This window comes from Salmo trutta, chromosome 4, assembly GCF_901001165.1.
Source record: "Salmo trutta chromosome 4, fSalTru1.1, whole genome shotgun sequence".
Classification (NCBI taxonomy): Eukaryota; Metazoa; Chordata; class Actinopteri; order Salmoniformes; family Salmonidae; genus Salmo; species Salmo trutta.
Window position 1 is genome coordinate 7,382,639 of NC_042960.1, and position 20,133 is coordinate 7,402,771.

General features: G+C 43.1%; 1 protein-coding gene across 2 annotated transcripts in view; it reads right to left on the reverse strand.

The window, feature by feature from the left end:
- Window positions 1-18,502, reverse strand: part of LOC115191775 (type II inositol 3,4-bisphosphate 4-phosphatase-like) — a 206,949-nt gene extending 188,447 nt beyond the window's left edge. The window contains exons 1-2 of one of the 2 annotated variants that reach the window (XM_029749680.1): window positions 18,269-18,502; window positions 8,214-8,258 (exon numbers count right to left, since the gene is read on the reverse strand). In XM_029749680.1, the coding sequence (XP_029605540.1) occupies window positions 8,214-8,258; window positions 18,269-18,341 (118 nt within the window). In that variant the 5' untranslated portion in view covers window positions 18,342-18,502. The remainder of the gene's footprint in view (window positions 1-8,213; window positions 8,259-18,268) is intronic. The other variant, XM_029749679.1, reaches the window with a different exon arrangement.
- Between the last annotated feature and the right edge of the window lie 1,631 nt (window positions 18,503-20,133).

Below are 20,133 nucleotides of genomic sequence, written 5' to 3' on the forward strand. Positions count from 1 at the left end.
ACAGTAACAGATGTGGACTGTTTGTGTTCATGCTGAAGAGAGTTTGCCTTCAAATTGGTGGTTCTTTTTCTGGGAAACAAATTGGCCACTTCCCTTCCTTTATCCTGTATCCATGCTGAGTTGAAATGATGATTGGGCCTTTGTTAAAGAAGCTACAGTACAGGGAGTTATACAATGGTTGCCTGGTGACCCAAACTGCTCTATGTTCGCTTCATACTTCAGACTGCCATCATTGAAGTTATTTGTGGGGATGTCAAAATGCGGGGTGTTGTAGAAAACAAAGTCTTCAGTGATTGGATCATCTCTAACCAATCAAAGTATCAAAGCCCACATGTGTTCTGGCTCTGGCCCAACCCATCGTTTTCTGGACCAACCAGAACGGTTAGAATGTGTTTATGTTCTAGAAATCGAGGAGGTACTTATTGCGGAGAAGAAATGAACGTCCGTGGGCTTGGCGTAGCATTTAGCCGGAGCAATTGCATCTTGCGCCAATTGCATCCAAATATACTATGGGGCTCCACTCTTTTGAAACGCTGAATGTGTGTATCCGTTGTTCCAACATCCAACGTACATCCAAAATGGCACCCTATTCCCTATATAGCACACAAAGTAGAGCACTATGTAGGGAATAGTAAGCCGTTTTCTAAGATCTAGCCGAGGTCATTTCCAAAATAGAGGCTACCTGCAACTTGTTAGAAGTGTGTTTCATTCAGAACATTACTAGACAGAAGTAGATGAAGAGATCTACTGTACTGTAGTTAAAATGGCCTACTGCCCCTCGCTTACACTAATTATAATATGACCACGATCATCAACACTAGTGATCAAAGTAAAGCTTGATCCACATCGACATAAACTATTTGCAAAGTTAGAAAGAAAACTTAAAAAGTACAGTAAGGGGTTTTGAAATGCCCCTCTGTGTGTGTGAAGTGGTCGTTTCCCTCTGTGTATAGCTCAGAGAGGTAACACACAGGTTACCCGAATGGGAAATGAAGGACACGACACTGGCATTTGAAACATTGTTTTCCGACGTTGGCATTATCAAAAGACAGCCGCACCTAATTTGTGTGCCGAGCGACAGCTAATGAGGGAAGCTGATTAATCAAGCTTTAATTGGTAGTTGGCAGAGTGTGTTGGGAAGGTTTTGAAACCCCCTTCAACCCACCCCTTCTCCTCCTCCTCCTCTCCCCCGCGTCTCCTCCACTCCCCTGGGGTCTCATCTCAGCTGGGTGGACTGCCCGTGGACCCTGCCTAAACCCCAGAACACGGTACCCAGAGGAGGAGCTGCCAAGCTGGGAATCCTGACGCAGCGGCAGCCCCTCTCCACGGAGACTTCCCCCTGGAGGCCACTGAGAGAGAGGCTTCCTGTTGTGGCACTGGGCCATTGGGAATGCGGATGTTCGGAGACTACTGGCTTCAACCAATCAGACACTGGCCAGGAGGGTGTTTTTATGCAGAATCATCCCACTGTTGTGACCTCTACAGAGAAGAGTGTCCTTCCACAACATGACTGCCTGAGAGACTGTAGCCACTGTGGCGGTCAAACAAAGTCCACAGGGAGATTAGGCACGGTGACTACAACCAATCAGGCTACAGTTCAACTAAAGGCCATGGTGTCCGTATGCAGATTCATACTATGGATGTCTATGTAGGTCTTAGTTCCACAATGCCTGTAGTATTTAGGTCAAACAAAGTCCATGGAATAGTGACAAACAATTATAATGGCAATACATAATTGACACTATGTGAACTCTGTCCACCTCAATATGTTGACAGTACTGTTCAGACCCGCTGTAGGTATGATGTTGATATACATGCATCACTTCAAGCTGAATGTGTGGTCGAATGAGTGAATAAAAAGCCTAATGCGTGATTAGTTTGGAGTGCGTAGCCGGGCACACCGTTTGACACCGACTCATTCCTCCACAGTTACTAGGCAACAAGTGGAAATAATGCTAATGGTTCTGCGGCTGATGAATACGAGGCGTGCTAAAGTGTTTTGGGTAACTGAGAGGGACTACTTTTTAGCATTCTAAATTCTCCCCTTAGTGACCTCGCTGCCGAGTAGCAGCTATATTTGTTCAAAGATCGTTATGAGGATAAATATTAGGTTATTGTAAATCTCTCAAGACTCTTCCCTTTTGCATTCAAAGTATGCAGAGTTCCTATTTGATTGTGCTAAGATAACAGAATACTTAGTAGCCTTTTTGTTAATATCTGTGGTTGGATATTGAAAGGATATCCTCCCACCTTGGTCCTTACTTTGTAAACATCATATGCATAGTACTAAAAGAGGCAATTACGAGTGATGACTATTTTGTTATCTAAAACGCAGATAGCATACAAACTTCAGCAAACGTGTGGATGATGTGCCAAGTGTAAAAAACACAAGCTTTCGCTTGGAGAACACCCTCTAGGAAAAGAGGCTAACATAGGGCAGTGCACGTTAGAATCTACTTGCGCAGATCCATCAGAATATACACTGAGTGTACAAAACATTAGGAACACCTGCTCTTTCCATGACACAGAATCCAGGTGAAAGCTATGATCCCTTATTGATGTCACTTGTTAAATCCACAGTGTAGATGAAGGGGAGGAGACAGGTTAAAGAAGGATTTTTAAGGCTTGAGACAGTTGAGACATGGAATGTGTGCCACTCAGAGGGTGACGACAAAATATTCACCTGCCTTTGAACGTGGTATGGTAGTAGGTGCCAGGCGCACCAGTTTGAGTGTGTCAAGAACTGCAACGCTGCTGGGTTTTTCATGCTTAACTGTTTCCCATGTGTATCAAGAATGGTCCACCACCTAAAGGACATCCAGTCAACTTGACACAAATGTGGGAAGCATTGGAGTCAACCTGGGCCAGCATCACTGTGGAACTCTTTCGACACCTTGTAGAGTCCATGCCCTGACGAATCGAGGCTGTTCTGAGGGCAAAAGGAGGAGGTCCTTAATGTCTTCTACACTCACTGTATATCATCCTACGAGGGAAGGCAGAGCTAAATGAGCAACGTCATAGAGCATAAATGATGTGGAAAGAATGAGGCAGGCACCTCTTTCACTCAGTTCCCTCTTTCTTTCACCTCTATCCATCTCCTCAGAGAGTTCTTGATCACAGATGCACAGCGTATTCTCTCTGCTCGTCATCCACCTATTCCCTTACGATCCTGAGCTGCACATCAACTGTCTTCACTCATTTACTTTACAGAAGACGAGCATGTCGCTTGTCAGAAACCTTCCCTTCGTACGGTTAAAGTGAGAAGATATTCCAGCCGGGTGGAGTAGAACGCACAAAGAACGATTTATTCGTACCGTTTTCTCTAAATCACCCACTCTGATGGTAATTGATAATTAGGGCCAGAAAGAAATCATTTTGGCTGGAATCATTGTTTTATTTGTCACGGGTGATTAGCTTGTCGTGATACGAGACCTGCTGAACCATCGACATCATTGCCAAGCCGTTGATTTTTTATTAGCCGAGACCTAACCTAGAATCATCTCATCCCGTTATGAAATGTACTCGGCGCTTACTGGCAAAGCTTTATTCAGCCAAACTGCCCTTCAGCTCAATGGCTTGCCCTTAAAGGTGCAGTCTGGGGTCTGGGAATCTCTCTCTCACTGTCAGTCCTTGGATCTAGAGTGATGTCTATGAATTTGAGAGGGTTTACATTTTCCTAACCACTTCACTCAGCAGTGTACTAAAACAAGTGACAGGGTGACTGTTTTTGTTATTATCATTTTATGCTCCAAGAATATACTGTAGCTTGAACATTTTTACATTTTAGTCATTTAGCAGACGCTCTTATCCAGAGCGACTTACAGTAGTGAGTGCATACATTACATACATTTCATACATTTTTTTTCTCCGTACTGGTCCCCCGTGGGAATCGAACCCACAACCCTGGCGTTGCAAACACCATGCTCTTCCAACTGAGCCACACGGAGCCACCCCAGGTATGTGAAGAGCCCTCAGCTTTCAAGGATTACCAAGAAACCCCTTTTTCTTTGCGGTTTTCAATGGATGAATTCCTGGTATTTCTGGCAATAACATTTCACATATCAATCAAGCGAGAGAGAAAAGGAAGGCATGAATAAAAGAACTGCCAGCCTCTATCAATAAAAACACATGTACCTCAAGCTAAGAGATTTCAGATAATCATGTTTTCCCTAAGCAACAAAAGCCCTTTCAGTCAAAATGTTGAATGGCAATAGAATAAAATACACATGTAATTTAAAGACTAGGTAAAGAAAACTGGTGTTTACAATTTGATGGATCAAGGGAAGAAGATGGGGGGGACGTCTTGCTGATGTAGTAGGCCGACACCCACACACAGAGAGAGAGAGAGAGAGAGAGACACGCACTTTCTTGCATGCGCGTACACTCACACACACGACACATAACCACTGCAATTATACAAACATGTCACCCTTTCCTCAGCAGCTGTCAAGCAGACTGGTTCCATTGTTCCAGAACATTTACATTAGAACAGAAGCCACTTCATAACCTCTGGAGAAGCATTGCATCACTACACAAAGACTCACAGCGCATATTTATTCAGCTCTACTCCAGTCAATTCTATTGTCACCTAAATTAAATGTGTTATGCAGTACAATGGTTAACAGGCCAAGGGGACCATATATTTGTTTGTACACTGTGTGTGTGTGTGTGTGTGTGTGTGTGTGTGTGTGCGCACACTAATAGACTCTCACATGCACACACACACACACACACACACATATACACACACACACACACACACGAGGTCCTTAACTGCAGATAATCTGTCTAGAAATGAAACCGAGCTGGGAGTCCCTGTACGTGTGCACTAGCACTCAAATTGCATTCTGATTGGCCAGCTGCTCTCCTGCTGCACGTTGCTGGTCTGCACAGCAGGCATTGTGGGTAGACAGAAATGTCCAGAGTGTTCAAAGGCAAACATGTCCATATGTTGTTGTTTTAAATCTACAACAGTGATGTGTATTAATATGGCGTTTTATTATCTCTATACACAGATGAAATGGATGAAAACAATATATTTGTGATGAGCAGAGACACATTTCCATTTAAATTATGACTTGACTGAGTTATAGAGCTACACACTCAGACCCAATAACTAGGGCCAGGAGTTGTTCTGGACAACTGACCTGATGAGGAAAAACTCTGGACCCCAGTTTTACCTGGTTATATCACCTGGTCAGGAAAATACACTGACTTTACTGATAACACATTTTCCAATGCCTGGGGGTGGTCAAGATGAAAGATTATGGTTCACCTCCCTCCCTCCGCATCCCAAGCCAATGAACCTCTTCCCCCTGCTCAGAGCACTGCAGCTACAGTGGGGGAAAAAAGCATTTGATCCCCTGCTGATTTTGTACGTTTGCCCACTTACAAAGAAATGATCAGTCTATAATTTTAATGGTAGGTTTATATGAACAGTGAGAGACAGAATAACAACAACAAAAAATCCAGAAAAACGCATGTCAAAAATGTTATAAATTGATTTGCATTTTAATGAGGGAAATAAGTATTTGACCCCTCTGCAAAACATGACTTAGTACTTGGTGGCAAAACCCTTGTTGGCAATTACAGAGGTCAGACGTTTCTTGTAGTTGGCCACCAAGTTTGCACACATCTCAGGAGGGATTTTGTCCCACTCCTCTTTGCAGATCTTCTCCAAGTCATTAAGGTTTCGAGGCTGACGTTTGGCAACTTGAACCTTCAGCTCCCTCCACAGATTTTCTATGGGATTAAGGTCTGGAGACTGGCTAGGCCACTCCAGGACCTTAATGTGCTTCTTCTTGAGCCACTCCTTTGTTAACTTGGCCGTGTGTTTTGGATCATTGTCATGCTGGAATACCCATCCACGACCCATTTTCAATGCCCTGGCTGAGGGAAGGAGGTTCTCACCCAAGATTTGACAGTACATGGCCTCGTCAAATGATGGGATGAAGTTGTCCTGTCCCCTTAGCAGAAAAACACCCCCAAAGCATAACGTTTCCACCTCCATGTTTGACGGTGGAGATGGTGTTCTTGGAGTCATAAGCAGCATTCCTCCTCCAAACACGGCGTGTTGAGTTGATGCCAAAGAGCTCCATTTTGGTCTCATCTGACCACAGCACTTTCACCAGTTGTTCTCTGAATCATTCAGATGTTCATTGGCAAACTTCAGACGGGCATGTATATGTATTCTTGAGCAGGGGGACCTTGCGGGCACTGCAGGATTTCAGTCCTTCACGGCGTAGTGTGTTACCAATTGTTTTCTTGGTGACTATGGTCCCAGCTGCCTTGAGATCATTGACAAGATCCTCCGGTGTAGTTCTGTGCTGATTCCTCACCGTTCTCATGATCATTGCAACTCCACGAGGTGAGATCTTGCATGGAGCCCCAGGCCGAGGGATATTGACAGTTCTTTTGTGTTTCTTCCATTTGCGAATAATCGCACCAAATGTTGTCACCTTCTCACCAAGCTGCTTGGCGATGGTCTTGTAGCCCATTCCAGCCTTGTGTAGGTCTACAATCTTGTCCCTGACATCCTTGGAGAGCTCTTTGGTCTTGGCCATGGTGGAGAGTTTGGTATCTGATTGATTGCTTCTGTGGACAGGTGTCTTTTATACAGGTAACAAGCTGCGGTTAGGAGCACTCCCTTTAAGAGTGTGCTCCTAATCTCAGCTCTTACCTGTATAAAAGACACCTGGGAGCCAGAAATCTTTCTGATTGAGAGGGGGTCAAATACTTATTTCCCTCATTAAAATGCAAATCAATTTATAACATTTTTGACATGCGTTTTTCTCGATATTTTTGTTGTTATTCTGTCTCTCACTGTTCAAATAAACCTACCATTAAAATTATAGACTGATAATTTCTTTGTCAGTGGACAAACGTACAAAATCAGCAGGGGATGAAATACTTTTTCCCCCCACTGTAAGATTCACTTAACCCACGCTGTCAGACACCGACACAGTGAACCTTGTCATGGGCAACAATGCATCGACCAAAAATAGAACTCTCCCTTTGCAGAAGTATAAAATATACATGAAACCATCTCCAACAGTTGAAAAGGAAGAAGAACCAGAACCAGTCTACTGTAAGACAGTCAGGAAGAACCAGAACCAGTCTACTGTAAGACAGTCAGGAAGAAGAACCAGAACCAGTCTACTATAAGACAGTCATGAAGAACCAGAACCAGTCTACTGTAAGACAGTCATGAAGAAGAACCAGAACCAGTCTACTGTAAGACAGTCATGAAGAAGAACCAGAACCACTCTACTGTAAGACAGTCAGGAAGAAGAACCAGAACCACTCTACTGTAAGACAGTCAGGAAGAAGAACCAGAACCACTCTACCGTAAGACAGTCATGAAGAAGAACCAGAACCAGTCTACTGTAAGACAGTCATGAAGAAGAACCAGAACCAGTCTACTGTAAGACAGTCAGGAAGAAGAACCAGAACCAGTCTACTGTAAGACAGTCATGAAGAAGAACCAGAACCAGTCTACTGTAAGACAGTCATGAAGAAGAACCAGAACCAGTCTACTGTAAGACAGTCATGAAGAAGAACCAGAACCAGTCTACTGTAAGACAGTCAGGAAGAAGTGAGTCTAGTCTTTGATCTATCGGCTGGGGCGACAGGTAGCCTAGTGGTTAGAGCGTTGGACAGGTTGCAAGATCAAATCCCTGAGCTGACAAGATAAAAAATCTGTCGTTCTGCCCCTGAACAAGGCAGTTAACCCACTGTTCCTAGGCCGTCATTGAAAATAAGAATTTGTTCTTAACTGACTTGCCTAGTTAAATAAAGGTTAAAAAAAAAAATGTGCGCGGGCGCGTGTGTATGTTTGACCGGTCTCATAGTGGCATCAAGTCAGTGATAGGATGTGTCTGGCTATCTGAGCTCTGACTACAAGGTGAAATTGGAACCCTGTGGCATGGAATAAGATGAGAATCACAGAGAGAGAAGAACAGAGAGAAGAAGAACACTGAGGGAAGGACATAGAGAAGAAGAAGAACAGAGAGAAAAGAAGAACAGAGAGAGAAGAAAAGAGAGGAGAAGAAGAAGAGAGAGAAGGACAGAGAAAAGGACATAAAGAAGAACAGAGAGAAGAAGAAGAGGAACAGAGAGAAGAAGAAGAAGAACAGAGAGAAGAAGAAGAACAGAGAGAAGAAGAAGAAGAACAGAGAGAGAAGAAGAACAGAGCCAGAAGAACAGATACTTACCCAGGCTGAACTCCACATGGGGCAGCTTGGGAATCAGGATAACACCTGTGATACAGAAACAGAGAGAGAGGAAGATCATTAAGAGAGAATACAAAGCTGTTCACTCATGAACAATGAATAATCTGAGATAATTCAGACACCACACACACAGGCGCGCAGACACCGAAACACACAGATAGACACACCGAAAAAAAACACACAGACAGACACACCGACAGACACCGAAACACGCACACACACATTTCACTGCAAAGGGCAAAACCATCTATCAAATAACCATTCATCTCCATATTAACCACAATGCCCTCTACGACCATTTCATTTAGGCTTTTAACGAGGTCGACGAGCATGGCACCTCTCCTCCAAATGAAACCCAAATGAAAGGCAATAAAATCCAACACCACTTCAGTGCCAGTCTTTCCATTCACTCTACGGTAGTAAGCATGGAAAAATACCTTCCCCCATCATCAACACAATATGTCTTCGGAGAGGTTTAACACTGTGGCTATGTAACGGCTCGGAGCGAAACGCCTCGCGTGTGATTGATGGCCCGGTTCGCTTTAGATTATGCAAACGGACTGCAATCTATTTATCCGATTGCAGCGTGTGTCACAGCCAGAGTTCCCTGACATCCATCGCCCTGAATGCCCAGCTCCCCCTCTCCCCAATGGGGAACTAATGGAGGAGGCTGGGTGGTGGGGAGGGGGGATGCCATCGGTTGTACCCACCATCTGATGCCAGTATGACGGGTATCATCGAGGCATGAGCTCACCACCATACCTGGAGGGCTGCGTGCCAAGGGAGAAACTCACACACTCGCTTCTAAAAACACACACAAGCAGAAACACAGTCACGCACTCATAAGCACACGCACGCACACACACACACACAGTGCACCCCCTCGTCCTCGTTCCGCAGTGCCTGGGCAGAATTGTCCTTTCTCCCAGCATCATCAACCTGGCTAATGAAGCGTGGGTACTCTACACGTCTTGACGTATGGGCCGGGTGTTACAAACACAGCACTCTGCTACTGAAGACAGATCATATCATTAGGTTACAAACTCATTTTATTATCAGTAATCACTAGTTAGCTATAATCACAATTCAAACATTTTTAATGCTAAGTAGGACAGGAAAAATGTGTAATTCACGCACTTATCAAGAGAACATCCCTGGTCATCCCTACTGCCTCTGATCTGACAGACTCACTAAACACAAATGCTTCATTTGTAAATTATTTCCTAGTGTTGAACTGTGCCCCTGGTTATCCGTAAATTAAAAAAACTAAAAAATTGTGTCTTCTGGTTTGCTTAATATAAGACATTTGAAATGATTTATACTTAAAACCAAATACTTTTAGACTTTCACTCAAGTAGTATTTTACTGGGTGACTTTTACTTTTAATTGAGTATTAAGGTATCTTTACTTTTACTCAAGTATAAAAATTGGGTACTTTTTCCAACACTGGTTATACTACCATGACTGGTGTTTAACATTAAGACTATGTGACATGTTAATAACATGATACTACCATGACTGGTGTTTAACATTAAGACTATGTGACATGTTAATAACATGATATTACCATGACTGGTGTTTAACATTAAGACTATGTGACATGTTAATAACATTATATTACCATGACTGGTGATGAAACATTAAGACTATGTGACATGTTAATAACATGATATTACCATGACTGGTGTTTAACATTAAGACTATGTGACATGTTAATAACATGATATTACCATGACTGGTGTTTAACATTAAGACTATGTGACATGTTAATAACATGATACTACCATGACTGGTGTTTAACATTAAGACTATGTGACATGGTAATAACATGATACTACCATGACTGGTGTTTAACATTAAGACTATGTGACATGTTAATAACATGATACTACCATGACTGGTGTTTAACATTAAGACTATGTGACATGTTAATAACATGATATTACCATGACTGGTGTTTAACATTAAGACTGTGACATGTTAATAACAATATATTACCATGACTGGTGTTTAACATTAAGACTATGTGACATGTTAATAACATGATACTACCATGACTGGTGTTTAACATTAAGACTATGTGACATGTTAATAACATGATACTACCATGACTGGTGTTTAACATTAAGACTATGTGACATGTTAATAACAATATATTACCATGACTGGTGTTTAACATTAAGACTATGTGACATGTTAATAACATGATATTACCATGACTGGTGTTTAACATTAAGACTATGTGACATGTTAATAACATGATACTACCATGACTGGTGTTTAACATTAAGACTATGTGACATGTTAATAACATTATATTACCATGACTGGTGTTTAACATTAAGACTATGTGACATGTTAATAACATGATATTACCATGACTGGTGTTTAACATTAAGACTATGTGACATGTTAATAACATGATACTACCATGACTGGTGTTTAACATTAAGACTATGTGACATGTTAATAACATGATACTACCATGACTGGTGTTTAACATTAAGACTATGTGACATGTTAATAACAATATATTACCATGACTGGTGTTTAACATTAAGACTATGTGACATGGTAATAACATGATATTACCATGACTGGTGTTTAACATTAAGACTATGTGACATGTTAATAACATGATATTACCATGACTGGTGTTTAACATTAAGACTATGTGACATGTTAATAACATGATATTACCATGACTGGTGTTTAACATTAAGACTATGTGACATGTTAATAACATGATACTACCATGACTGGTGTTTAACATTAAGACTATGTGACATGTTAATAACATGATACTACCATGACTGGTGTTTAACATTAAGACTATGTGACATGGTAATAACATGATACTACCATGACTGGTGTTTAACATTAAGACTATGTGACATGTTAATAACATGATATTACCATGACTGGTGTTTAACATTAAGACTATGTGACATGTTAATAACATGATACTACCATGACTGGTGTTTAACATTAAGACTATGTGACATGTTAATAACATGATACTACCATGACTGGTGTTTAACATTAAGACTATGTGACATGTTAATAACATTATATTACCATGACCCACTGCTAAATGACGTAAATGTAAATGACTGGTGATGAAACTTGAATAGTCTGTATGGTGAGAAGAACATACCCTTGTCAGGGATCATGGGACAATGGCAGCTGTTGAGCTGCTCAAGGCCCATCACTTTACCATAGGGGACATCTAGTCACAATCAGCCACTTTACAGCTCTCTCTACCTCACAAGGCTCTAATCACTCCACCAATCAGCCACTTTACAGCTCTCTCTACCTCACAGGGCTCTAATCACTCCACCAATCAGCCACTTTACAGCTCTCTCTACCTCACAGGGCTCTAATCACTCCACCAATCAGCAACTCTCTCTACAGTACTAACCCATTTAATTCAACTGTAGGTCTACAGGACTAACCCATTTAATTCAACTGTAGGTCTACAGGACTAACCCATTTAATTCAACTGTAGGTCTACAGGACTAACCCATTTAATTCAGCTGTAGGTCTACAGGACTAACCCATTTAATTCAGCTGTAGGTCTACAGGACTAACCCATTTAATTCAGCTGTAGGTCTACAGGACTAACCCATTTAATTCAGCTGTAGATCTACAGGACTAACCCATTTAATTCAGCTGTAGGTCTACAGGACTAACCCATTTAATTCAGCTGTAGGTCTACAGGACTAACCCATTTAATTCAACTGTAGGTCTACAGGACTAACCCATTTAATTCAACTGTAGGTCTACAGGACTAACCCATTTAATTCAACTGTAGGTCTTCAGGACTAACCCATTTAATTCAGCTGTAGGTCTACAGGACTAACCCATTTAATTCAACTGTAGGTCTACAGGACTAACCCATTTAATTCAACTGTAGGTCTACAGGACTAACCCATTTAATTCAGCTGTAGGTCTACAGGACTAACCCATTTAATTCAACTGTAGGTCTACAGGACTAACCCATTTAATTCAACTGTAGGTCTACAGGACTAACCCATTTAATTCAACTGTAGGTCTTCAGGACTAACCCATTTAATTCAGCTGTAGGTCTACAGGACTAACCCATTTAATTCAACTGTAGGTCTACAGGACTAACCCATTTAATTCAACTGTAGGTCTACAGGACTAACCCATTTAATTCAGCTGTAGGTCTACAGGACTAACCCATTTAATTCAACTGTAGGTCTACAGGACTAACCCATTTAATTCAACTGTAGGTCTACAGGACTAACCCATTTAATTCAACTGTAGGTCTACAGGACTAACCCATTTAATTCAACTGTAGGTCTACAGGACTAACCCATTTAATTCAACTGTAGGTCTACAGGACTAACCCATTTAATTCAGCTGTAGGCCAACAGAGATTTTAGAAAGTCAAGAGGGATACTCCTTTCACTGTTGAAGTCAACATGTGGCCACAACTATCCAAGATGATATTGACTTGCCTCTAAATTGTACACCAAATTACAAAATGATGTATCAATAGAGAACAGAATCCATGCACCTGCAAAGCTGTACCAACTTCCACTACCAGGGACTATGTAATTGACCCCTAACAGGAATGGAATTGACCTAATTAGTTTACAAATTCCTAATTAGTTTGACTCTAATTGCACCAGGAGAGAATTAGCCAGGTGTATAGACTAGACTAGTTGATAAACTAACAGGTGACCCAACTCCAGTGTGTTGGATTAGCATGGAGAGACAGAGAAACACAGGTGCAGTATAATGTACAACCTACACTACTCCTCTGGCGTCATAAATATGGAAATAGACCAATGAGGGGGGTCCTTGGAGATGCACCGGAGGAGACTACGCACGCACATGCAGGCATGCATACACTGAAATCAGGCACACACACACACACACACAAAGGGCTCGCACGCTCACATGAACACTTGCACAGACTAGCACACACACCGGAGGGGGGCCACGCCAAGTGAGGTGTGCCCATCTGTGATACGTTTCATATGAATCTAGAAATAATAGCTCTGGTATAGGGAGGGAGGGAGGGAACGGAGGGGGTAATGTATTCTGAAGTGCACAGGGTGATTTTTCTGGGACGACAGCCCTAATGAACCTCCAAGGACTTGCGGGGGGGAGTCTGTGTCTAGCAGACGCTCGTTTAACCTCCCTCCCTCCCTCCCTCTCTCTTTCTTACTTTCATCTCTCTTTCCTCCCCTTCCTACGTGTTTACCACTTGGGGCCGGAGTCCTGAGCCCGTAACTCGGAGAAAAGTGGGAAGGCGGAGGCCGGAACTCGGGAAGAAGACCCACGTGGGAGTGCTGCTCATTCACAGTTCTCACAAAATCATGCCAGAGAAATTCCTCCTCCTTCCCTCCCTCCATACCTCCCACCTGGCATGCACCTACATCCCCTGCAGAGCGTCGAGTGAGCAGAAGCCACGTGGTGAGAAAATGAAGCAATTTCCCTGAGAAGGAGAAGCCTGGAAAAGCCCTGGCGTGGCTGTGAAAGTGGGTTAGCAGCCGTTGTAACGACGATCTTAATCACCTCGCTTATCCCTTTCATGAATAGATATTACATTTACGAGGCCGGGCCCAAGACATAGTCATGTTTTTTTCTTTTAATATAATTTACCTAGGAGTAGGGGAATGCATTGAACGCATTACCCATAATTCACTGCCTGCCGAGGGCTCAGTGGGATTTGAAACTTGGGAGAAAAAAAATCTCTCGCTGTCTCTCCTTTTTCTGCCGTTACAGAAGAACACCTGGACTATGCTGATGATTCAATCACCAGAACGACAGCAGCTAGCACGGCCTGCTAGACACACACCTGACTAGATTCATGTTTTAACAAAAGGCCCAATAAGTGCTGGTAGAATGGGGAGAGTGAATTACTGTCACATTAAGGCCCTGGGATCTACTAGAGAGAGGACAGACAGTTAATGGTGGTGGAAGGATTTGTCACCTAGGTTTAATGAAGCGGCGTGAAACAGTTAAGTTGCATGTTAATGAGGTGGTTTTAGACTGGTGAACCAGGAGGGATGGATAGACGTCAGAGGGTTAAGTGGTAACATCCAGACTAGTATAGGTTCAAATCCTAGATACTAAAGGTGGATTTGTGTTTTCACAGCTTGGGTCGTAATGGATTGATAATGAGGTTATCTAACTATAAGGTATATGCTGCTTGTAACACCATTATGCTGCTTATAGTGCCAGAAACACTACGATAACATTAGCCCATGAGTATAGTCAATGCTGATATGATTCATACAGGTGACGGTTCAAAACTGTGTCAGTCAGGGTCAAAAATATAATGGATTCTGACCTTTGACCTCTTTTAGACTTTTGATGTGGAGCGCGCGGGTGCAATGAATACCAAACTCTAGTCTAGGTCACCTGAACGCGCCAAGGCCGTCTCATCTCACCCAACGCTGTTCTCACTGCCTCTCTTCTTCTACGTCAATCCAGCGACAAGAGAAACAAATTCACCTTGTGATTGGTAATGGGAGGTTGTCAACCTGTCTGTGGCTCTGTAGCTCTATAATTACCTTCTTTGTTCAATTCCCTTCTTCCGTTTCCCCCTCCGCACTTTGAGAAAACAAAAACGGAGGTGTTCAACGGCTGCGTCCCAAATGGCACCCTACTCCCTACATGGGATAGGATACGTATGGGCCCTGGTGAAAAGCAGTGTTCTATAAAGGGAATAGGGTGCCATTTGGAATGCACAGGTTCAGAGCAGAGGTGTTCATTACTACTGATTACACACCCACTTAAAGTTGGGCTGGAGGGAGGGATGGAGGGAGGGCTGGAGGGATGTAGGGCTGGAGGGAGGAATGGAGGGAGGGATGGATGGAGGGAGGGAGAGATGGAGGGATGGATGGAGGGAGAGGTGGAGGGAGAGATGGAGGGAGAGATGGAGGGAGGAATGGAGGGAGGAATGGAGGGAGAGATGGAGGAATGTAGGGAGGGATGGAGGGAGGGAGGGAGGGATGGATGGATGGATGGAGGGCTGGAGGAATGGATGGAGGGAGGGATGGATGGAGGGAGAGATGGAGGGAGGGAGGGCTGGAGGGAGGGAGGGATGGAGGGAGGGCTGGAGGGAGAGCTGGAGGGAGGGATGGAGGGAGGGAGGGATGGAGGGAGAGATGGAGGGAGGAATGGAGGGAGGGATGGAGGGAGAGATGGAGGGAGGACGAGGGGGAAAAAGAGCTTTACTTGACAGGAAATTATCTTATTTTGACATATATTTCAAAACATCCCCTGATCCCATAAGCTGTGATGAGGAGAGGAACGAAATAGAGAGAGAGGGTTTGTGTGTGCTCCTTGTTCCTCATTCTTCGTTCATTTTCATAAAGGCTTCAGTCACTAGCTGTTACCCTTCAGGGAAGACATCCGAGTTTAGCGTGCTACGATGCTAACAATAGTGAGCCCTATGGTGAAACTGCAGTATTTGTCCTCCTGAAGAGCCATGGCATCAGCCGCAGGAGGAGACAGAATGGAGGCTCAGTGCCACCACTGAAATCAACGCTTATCTCATTATCATGCACCTGGAGTGATGACCACGGGAGATGTATTTTGTCTCTGCCAAAGCTTATTAGTGACAACAGTTTGGCACACACGGTGGTTTTTAGGATCCTTAAAATACACACACACACACACACACACACACACACACACACACACACACACACACACACACACACACACACACACACACACACACACACACACAGTTTGTATCTTAAAAGAGCCAATAGTGTACCTTAAGGGACAAGATGGTTCCTTTTAAGGGGCAAAAATGTACCTCTAAAAAGGTTCTGGGGTGTTGTTTTAACACTGTAGGGTGTAAAACTGTATTTGCATATTTCCCAGGGTGCCTTTCAGATTAATTTTAGAGTTATCAGTACCACCCATGACTGTGTTTGCTAGTGACAGAGACATGGTTGTTGCATTCATGCCTTTCAGTCTTGTGGCTTTCACCAAGTGAGTGCCTAAGTGAAAATTTTAGAATTGAAATTAAACTCTTAATGACGATTGTCACGGCTGTCTGAAGGATTGGACCAAAATGCAGCGTGTTCGTAGTTCCACATATTTATTTATTCCGTGAAACTAAATGCAATAAGCTTAAATACTTGAAACACAGAAAACAACAAACCGTGACGCAGAGAGGAAAACACACTACTCAAAAGATAATCACCCACAAACACAGGTGGGACAAACATAAATATGCCCTCCAATTAGAGGTAACGAGGATCAGCTGCCTCCAATTGGAGATCAACCCAAACAACACCGACATAGAAATACAAAACTAGAAACTGAACATAGAAATACAAAAAAAAGACAAACACCCCCTGTCACGCCCTGACCTACTCTACCATAGAAAATAACAACTTACTATGGTCAGGACGTGACAACGATACATATATCATATAAGGCCATACTTTGAAAGTCCATTTTTACCCCAACACAGTGATCTGAAACTGCTGGATTGCAGGCCACATCATGCAAGTCACATTATGCTGGCTTGCAAAGTGCTTTTTAATTCCTATTGGAATCCAGCCAGAGTTAGGATATAAAAATGTGAACTTTTAATCAACAGCAACCTGCATTTAGAACGACTGCCAAGGTAGACAAATTGATTAACAATCTAAATGGGAACAATCTCAGTAACGGGTGCAAGAAGTCCAACTACTAACAAATTGGATTAGTTTAGAAAAATGTATGTTATTTATCTTTATATTATTTTTCACTGTATATAGACTTTCTTTTTTTCTATTGTGTTATTGACTGTATGTTTGTTTATTCCCTGTGTAACTCTGTGTTGTTGTTTGTGTCGTACTGCTTTGCATTATCTTGGCCAGGTCGCAGTTGTATATGAGAACTTGTTCTCAACTAGCCTACCTGGTTAAATAAAGGTGAAATAAAAATAATTTTAAAAAAATCTTTGTGTAGAATCAATCAATTTGCATGAAAAAACACACAAATTGAAATAAACAATTCTGAAAATCCCCCTGCAATAGAGCATGCCGGGTGGTACCCTAAAAGGTACCGAACAGTACCATGTGAGATCATTATGTGTACCTTTGAAGGTGCATTGTGCATTTTGATCTTTTTCTACCCCAGGGAACAAGAGCGTAGGCATAGACACGCGCGAGCGTAGGCATAGAAACATACGCGCGCGTGCGCGCACACACACACACACACACACACACACACGTCAATAAGCTTCAGACTAACAAATATAACCACTGGGCAAAAAATGATTGAATCACTATATAATATACAATAATAATAATAATAATAATACAAATATTAATATATGCTATTTAGCAGACTTTTATCCAAATTCTACGTATGGGTGGGCCCGGGAAACAACGTTGTTTTCAACAAGACCATTAAATGTGATGACGTTGAATCCACATGGAAAACTGACTGGACTTGAAAAAGGTCATCAACATAAGGACATTTTGCATTTTTTTCACACAACTTGGAACCTAAATTCAATGACATGGTGACATTTTCTATTTATTTCACGTTAGTTGACAACTGAACCAAATGTAAACCAAAAATAGAGATGGCGTGTGTGTCCAGAGGGGTAGAATGCAGAGAAGTGGAGCATGTGGAGTGGAGGTTAGTGGAGGATGGATGGGGAGAATTGAGGACACAGGTAAAGGGAAAACAGAGAGAGAATGAATGAGAAAGCAAATAGGAGAGGGAGAAAGAAAGAGAACGAGATAGACGGCGAGAACGAGGAGAGGATGAACGAGCAGCATTCTAAGAACGAGTGAGTGAACTAAAGAGAGAAAAAAGCTGTATCTACAGCAGGGAAGGCCAACTCCAGTCCTCAGGGGCCTGATTGGTGTCACACTGTTGCCCCAGCTAACACACCTGACTCAAATAATCAACTAATCAAGATCTTCAGTATAGAACGCAATTAGTTTAATCATCTGTGGGGATGGGGGGGAAAAGGGTGACAGCACTTTGGCCACCGAAGCCTGGAGTTGCCTATGATCTACAGTAAATGTAGATCTCACCAGCTCCGGTCAGTCCATCTCCTCCGGTCAGTCCATCTCCTCCGGTCAGCGGCTCCCCCTCCTCTTCCATCATGTCCACCCTGCACTCATGGCCGAGGTGCCGTGTCCCACCGGCTCTCCCTCCTCTTCCTCCAAGGAATGCCACGGTCCAGTCCAGCTCAGTCCCGGCTAGCGCTTCCTAGCGAATCCTTGCGAAAGGCTTTGAGGCAGATAGGATCGTCTCTCACTCTCTCACTGTCGCGCCGCTCTCTCTGGCAGCATAAAATATGCCTTTAAAAACGGAGGAGAGAGGAAAGTGGGGGTCCAAGAGTGGGGAGGGAGGGGTGGGAGGGAGGGGATGAGGGACTGAGGCAGGGAATGAAAGAGAAGGCAGGACAGAATTGATGTTAGGTGCGATAAACAGCTCAATCCATCAATCTTGTGCTGTCAGATGGAGCACCTAGACTAGACTGGTGGAGGCAGGCAGGATGGGATGCTGACGTTCTCTCTCTCTCTCTCTCTCTCCTCTCTAACGCACTGCCACAGCTAGATCCAGGCGATGCAGCAGGGGACTCTCTCTTTCCCTGTGTGTTCCTCTCTCGCTCTCCCTCCCCTTTCTCTCTCGCTCCCTCTCTGTTCTTCTCTCTCTCTCTAAGAAAGGCAATTAACAAGACTATGACTGCTGAGCTCCTTATGGGAGATCTGCCATGCAGCAGGTGAGGCTAGCAGATGCATACGGCAGAGCACATGAAAACATAGAGAGAGAGAGAGAGAGAGAGAGAGAGAGAGAGAGAGGGGAGGAAGGGAAAGAGAGAGAGGGTAAGGGAGAATAAGTATGCATGCAACTGTAGCACAGAGTGAGTCTTAGAGAAAGAGACAGACATTTTTGTTACATTGTTAATTTTACTTTTGTTTACTATCTATTTCACTTGCTTGGGCAATGTAAACATATGTTTCACATGCCAAGAAAGCCCTTTGAATTTAATTGAATTGAGAGAGAGAGAGAGAGAGAGAGAGAGAGAGAGAGAGGGAGAGAGAGAGAGCGAGAGAGATTTGCCTAAAGGTAACTTCCACAAAGCTGTGAACGATCTGAAACAAGGCAAGAAGGGCGTTTTATGCCATCAAAAGGAACATCAAATTCGACATACCAATGAGGATCTGGCTAAAAATACTTGAATCAGTTATAGAACCCATTGCCCTTTATGGTTGTGAGGTCTGGGGTCCGCTCACCAACCAAGAATTCAGAAAATGTGACAAACACCAAATTGAGACTCTGCAAAAATATCCTCTGTGTACAATGTAGAACACCAAATAATGCATGAAGAGCAGAATTAGGCCGATACCCGCTAATTATCAAAATCCAGAAAAGAGCCGTTAAATTCTACAACCACCTAAAAGGAAGCGATTCCCAAGCCTTCCATAACAAAGCCATCACCTACAGAGAGATGAACCTGGAGAAGAGTTCCGTAAGCAAGCTGGTCCTGGGGCTCTGTTAACAAACACACCCCACAGAGCCGCAGGACAGCAACACAATTAGACCCAACCAAATCATGAGAAAACAAAAAGATGGTTACTTGACACATTGGAAAGAATTAACAAAAAAACAGAACAAACTAGAATGCTATTTGGCCCTAAACAGAGAGTACACAGTGGCAGAATACCTGATCACTGTGACTGACCCAAACTTAAGGAAAGCTTTGACTATGTACAGACTCAGTGAGCATAGCCTTGCTATTGAGAAAGGCCGCCGAAAGCAGAACTGGCTCTCAAGAGAAGACAGGCTATGTGCACACTGCCCACAAAATGAGGTCAAAAACTGAGCTGCACTTCCTAACATCCTGCCAATCGTATGACCATATTAGAGACACATATTTCCCTCAGATTAC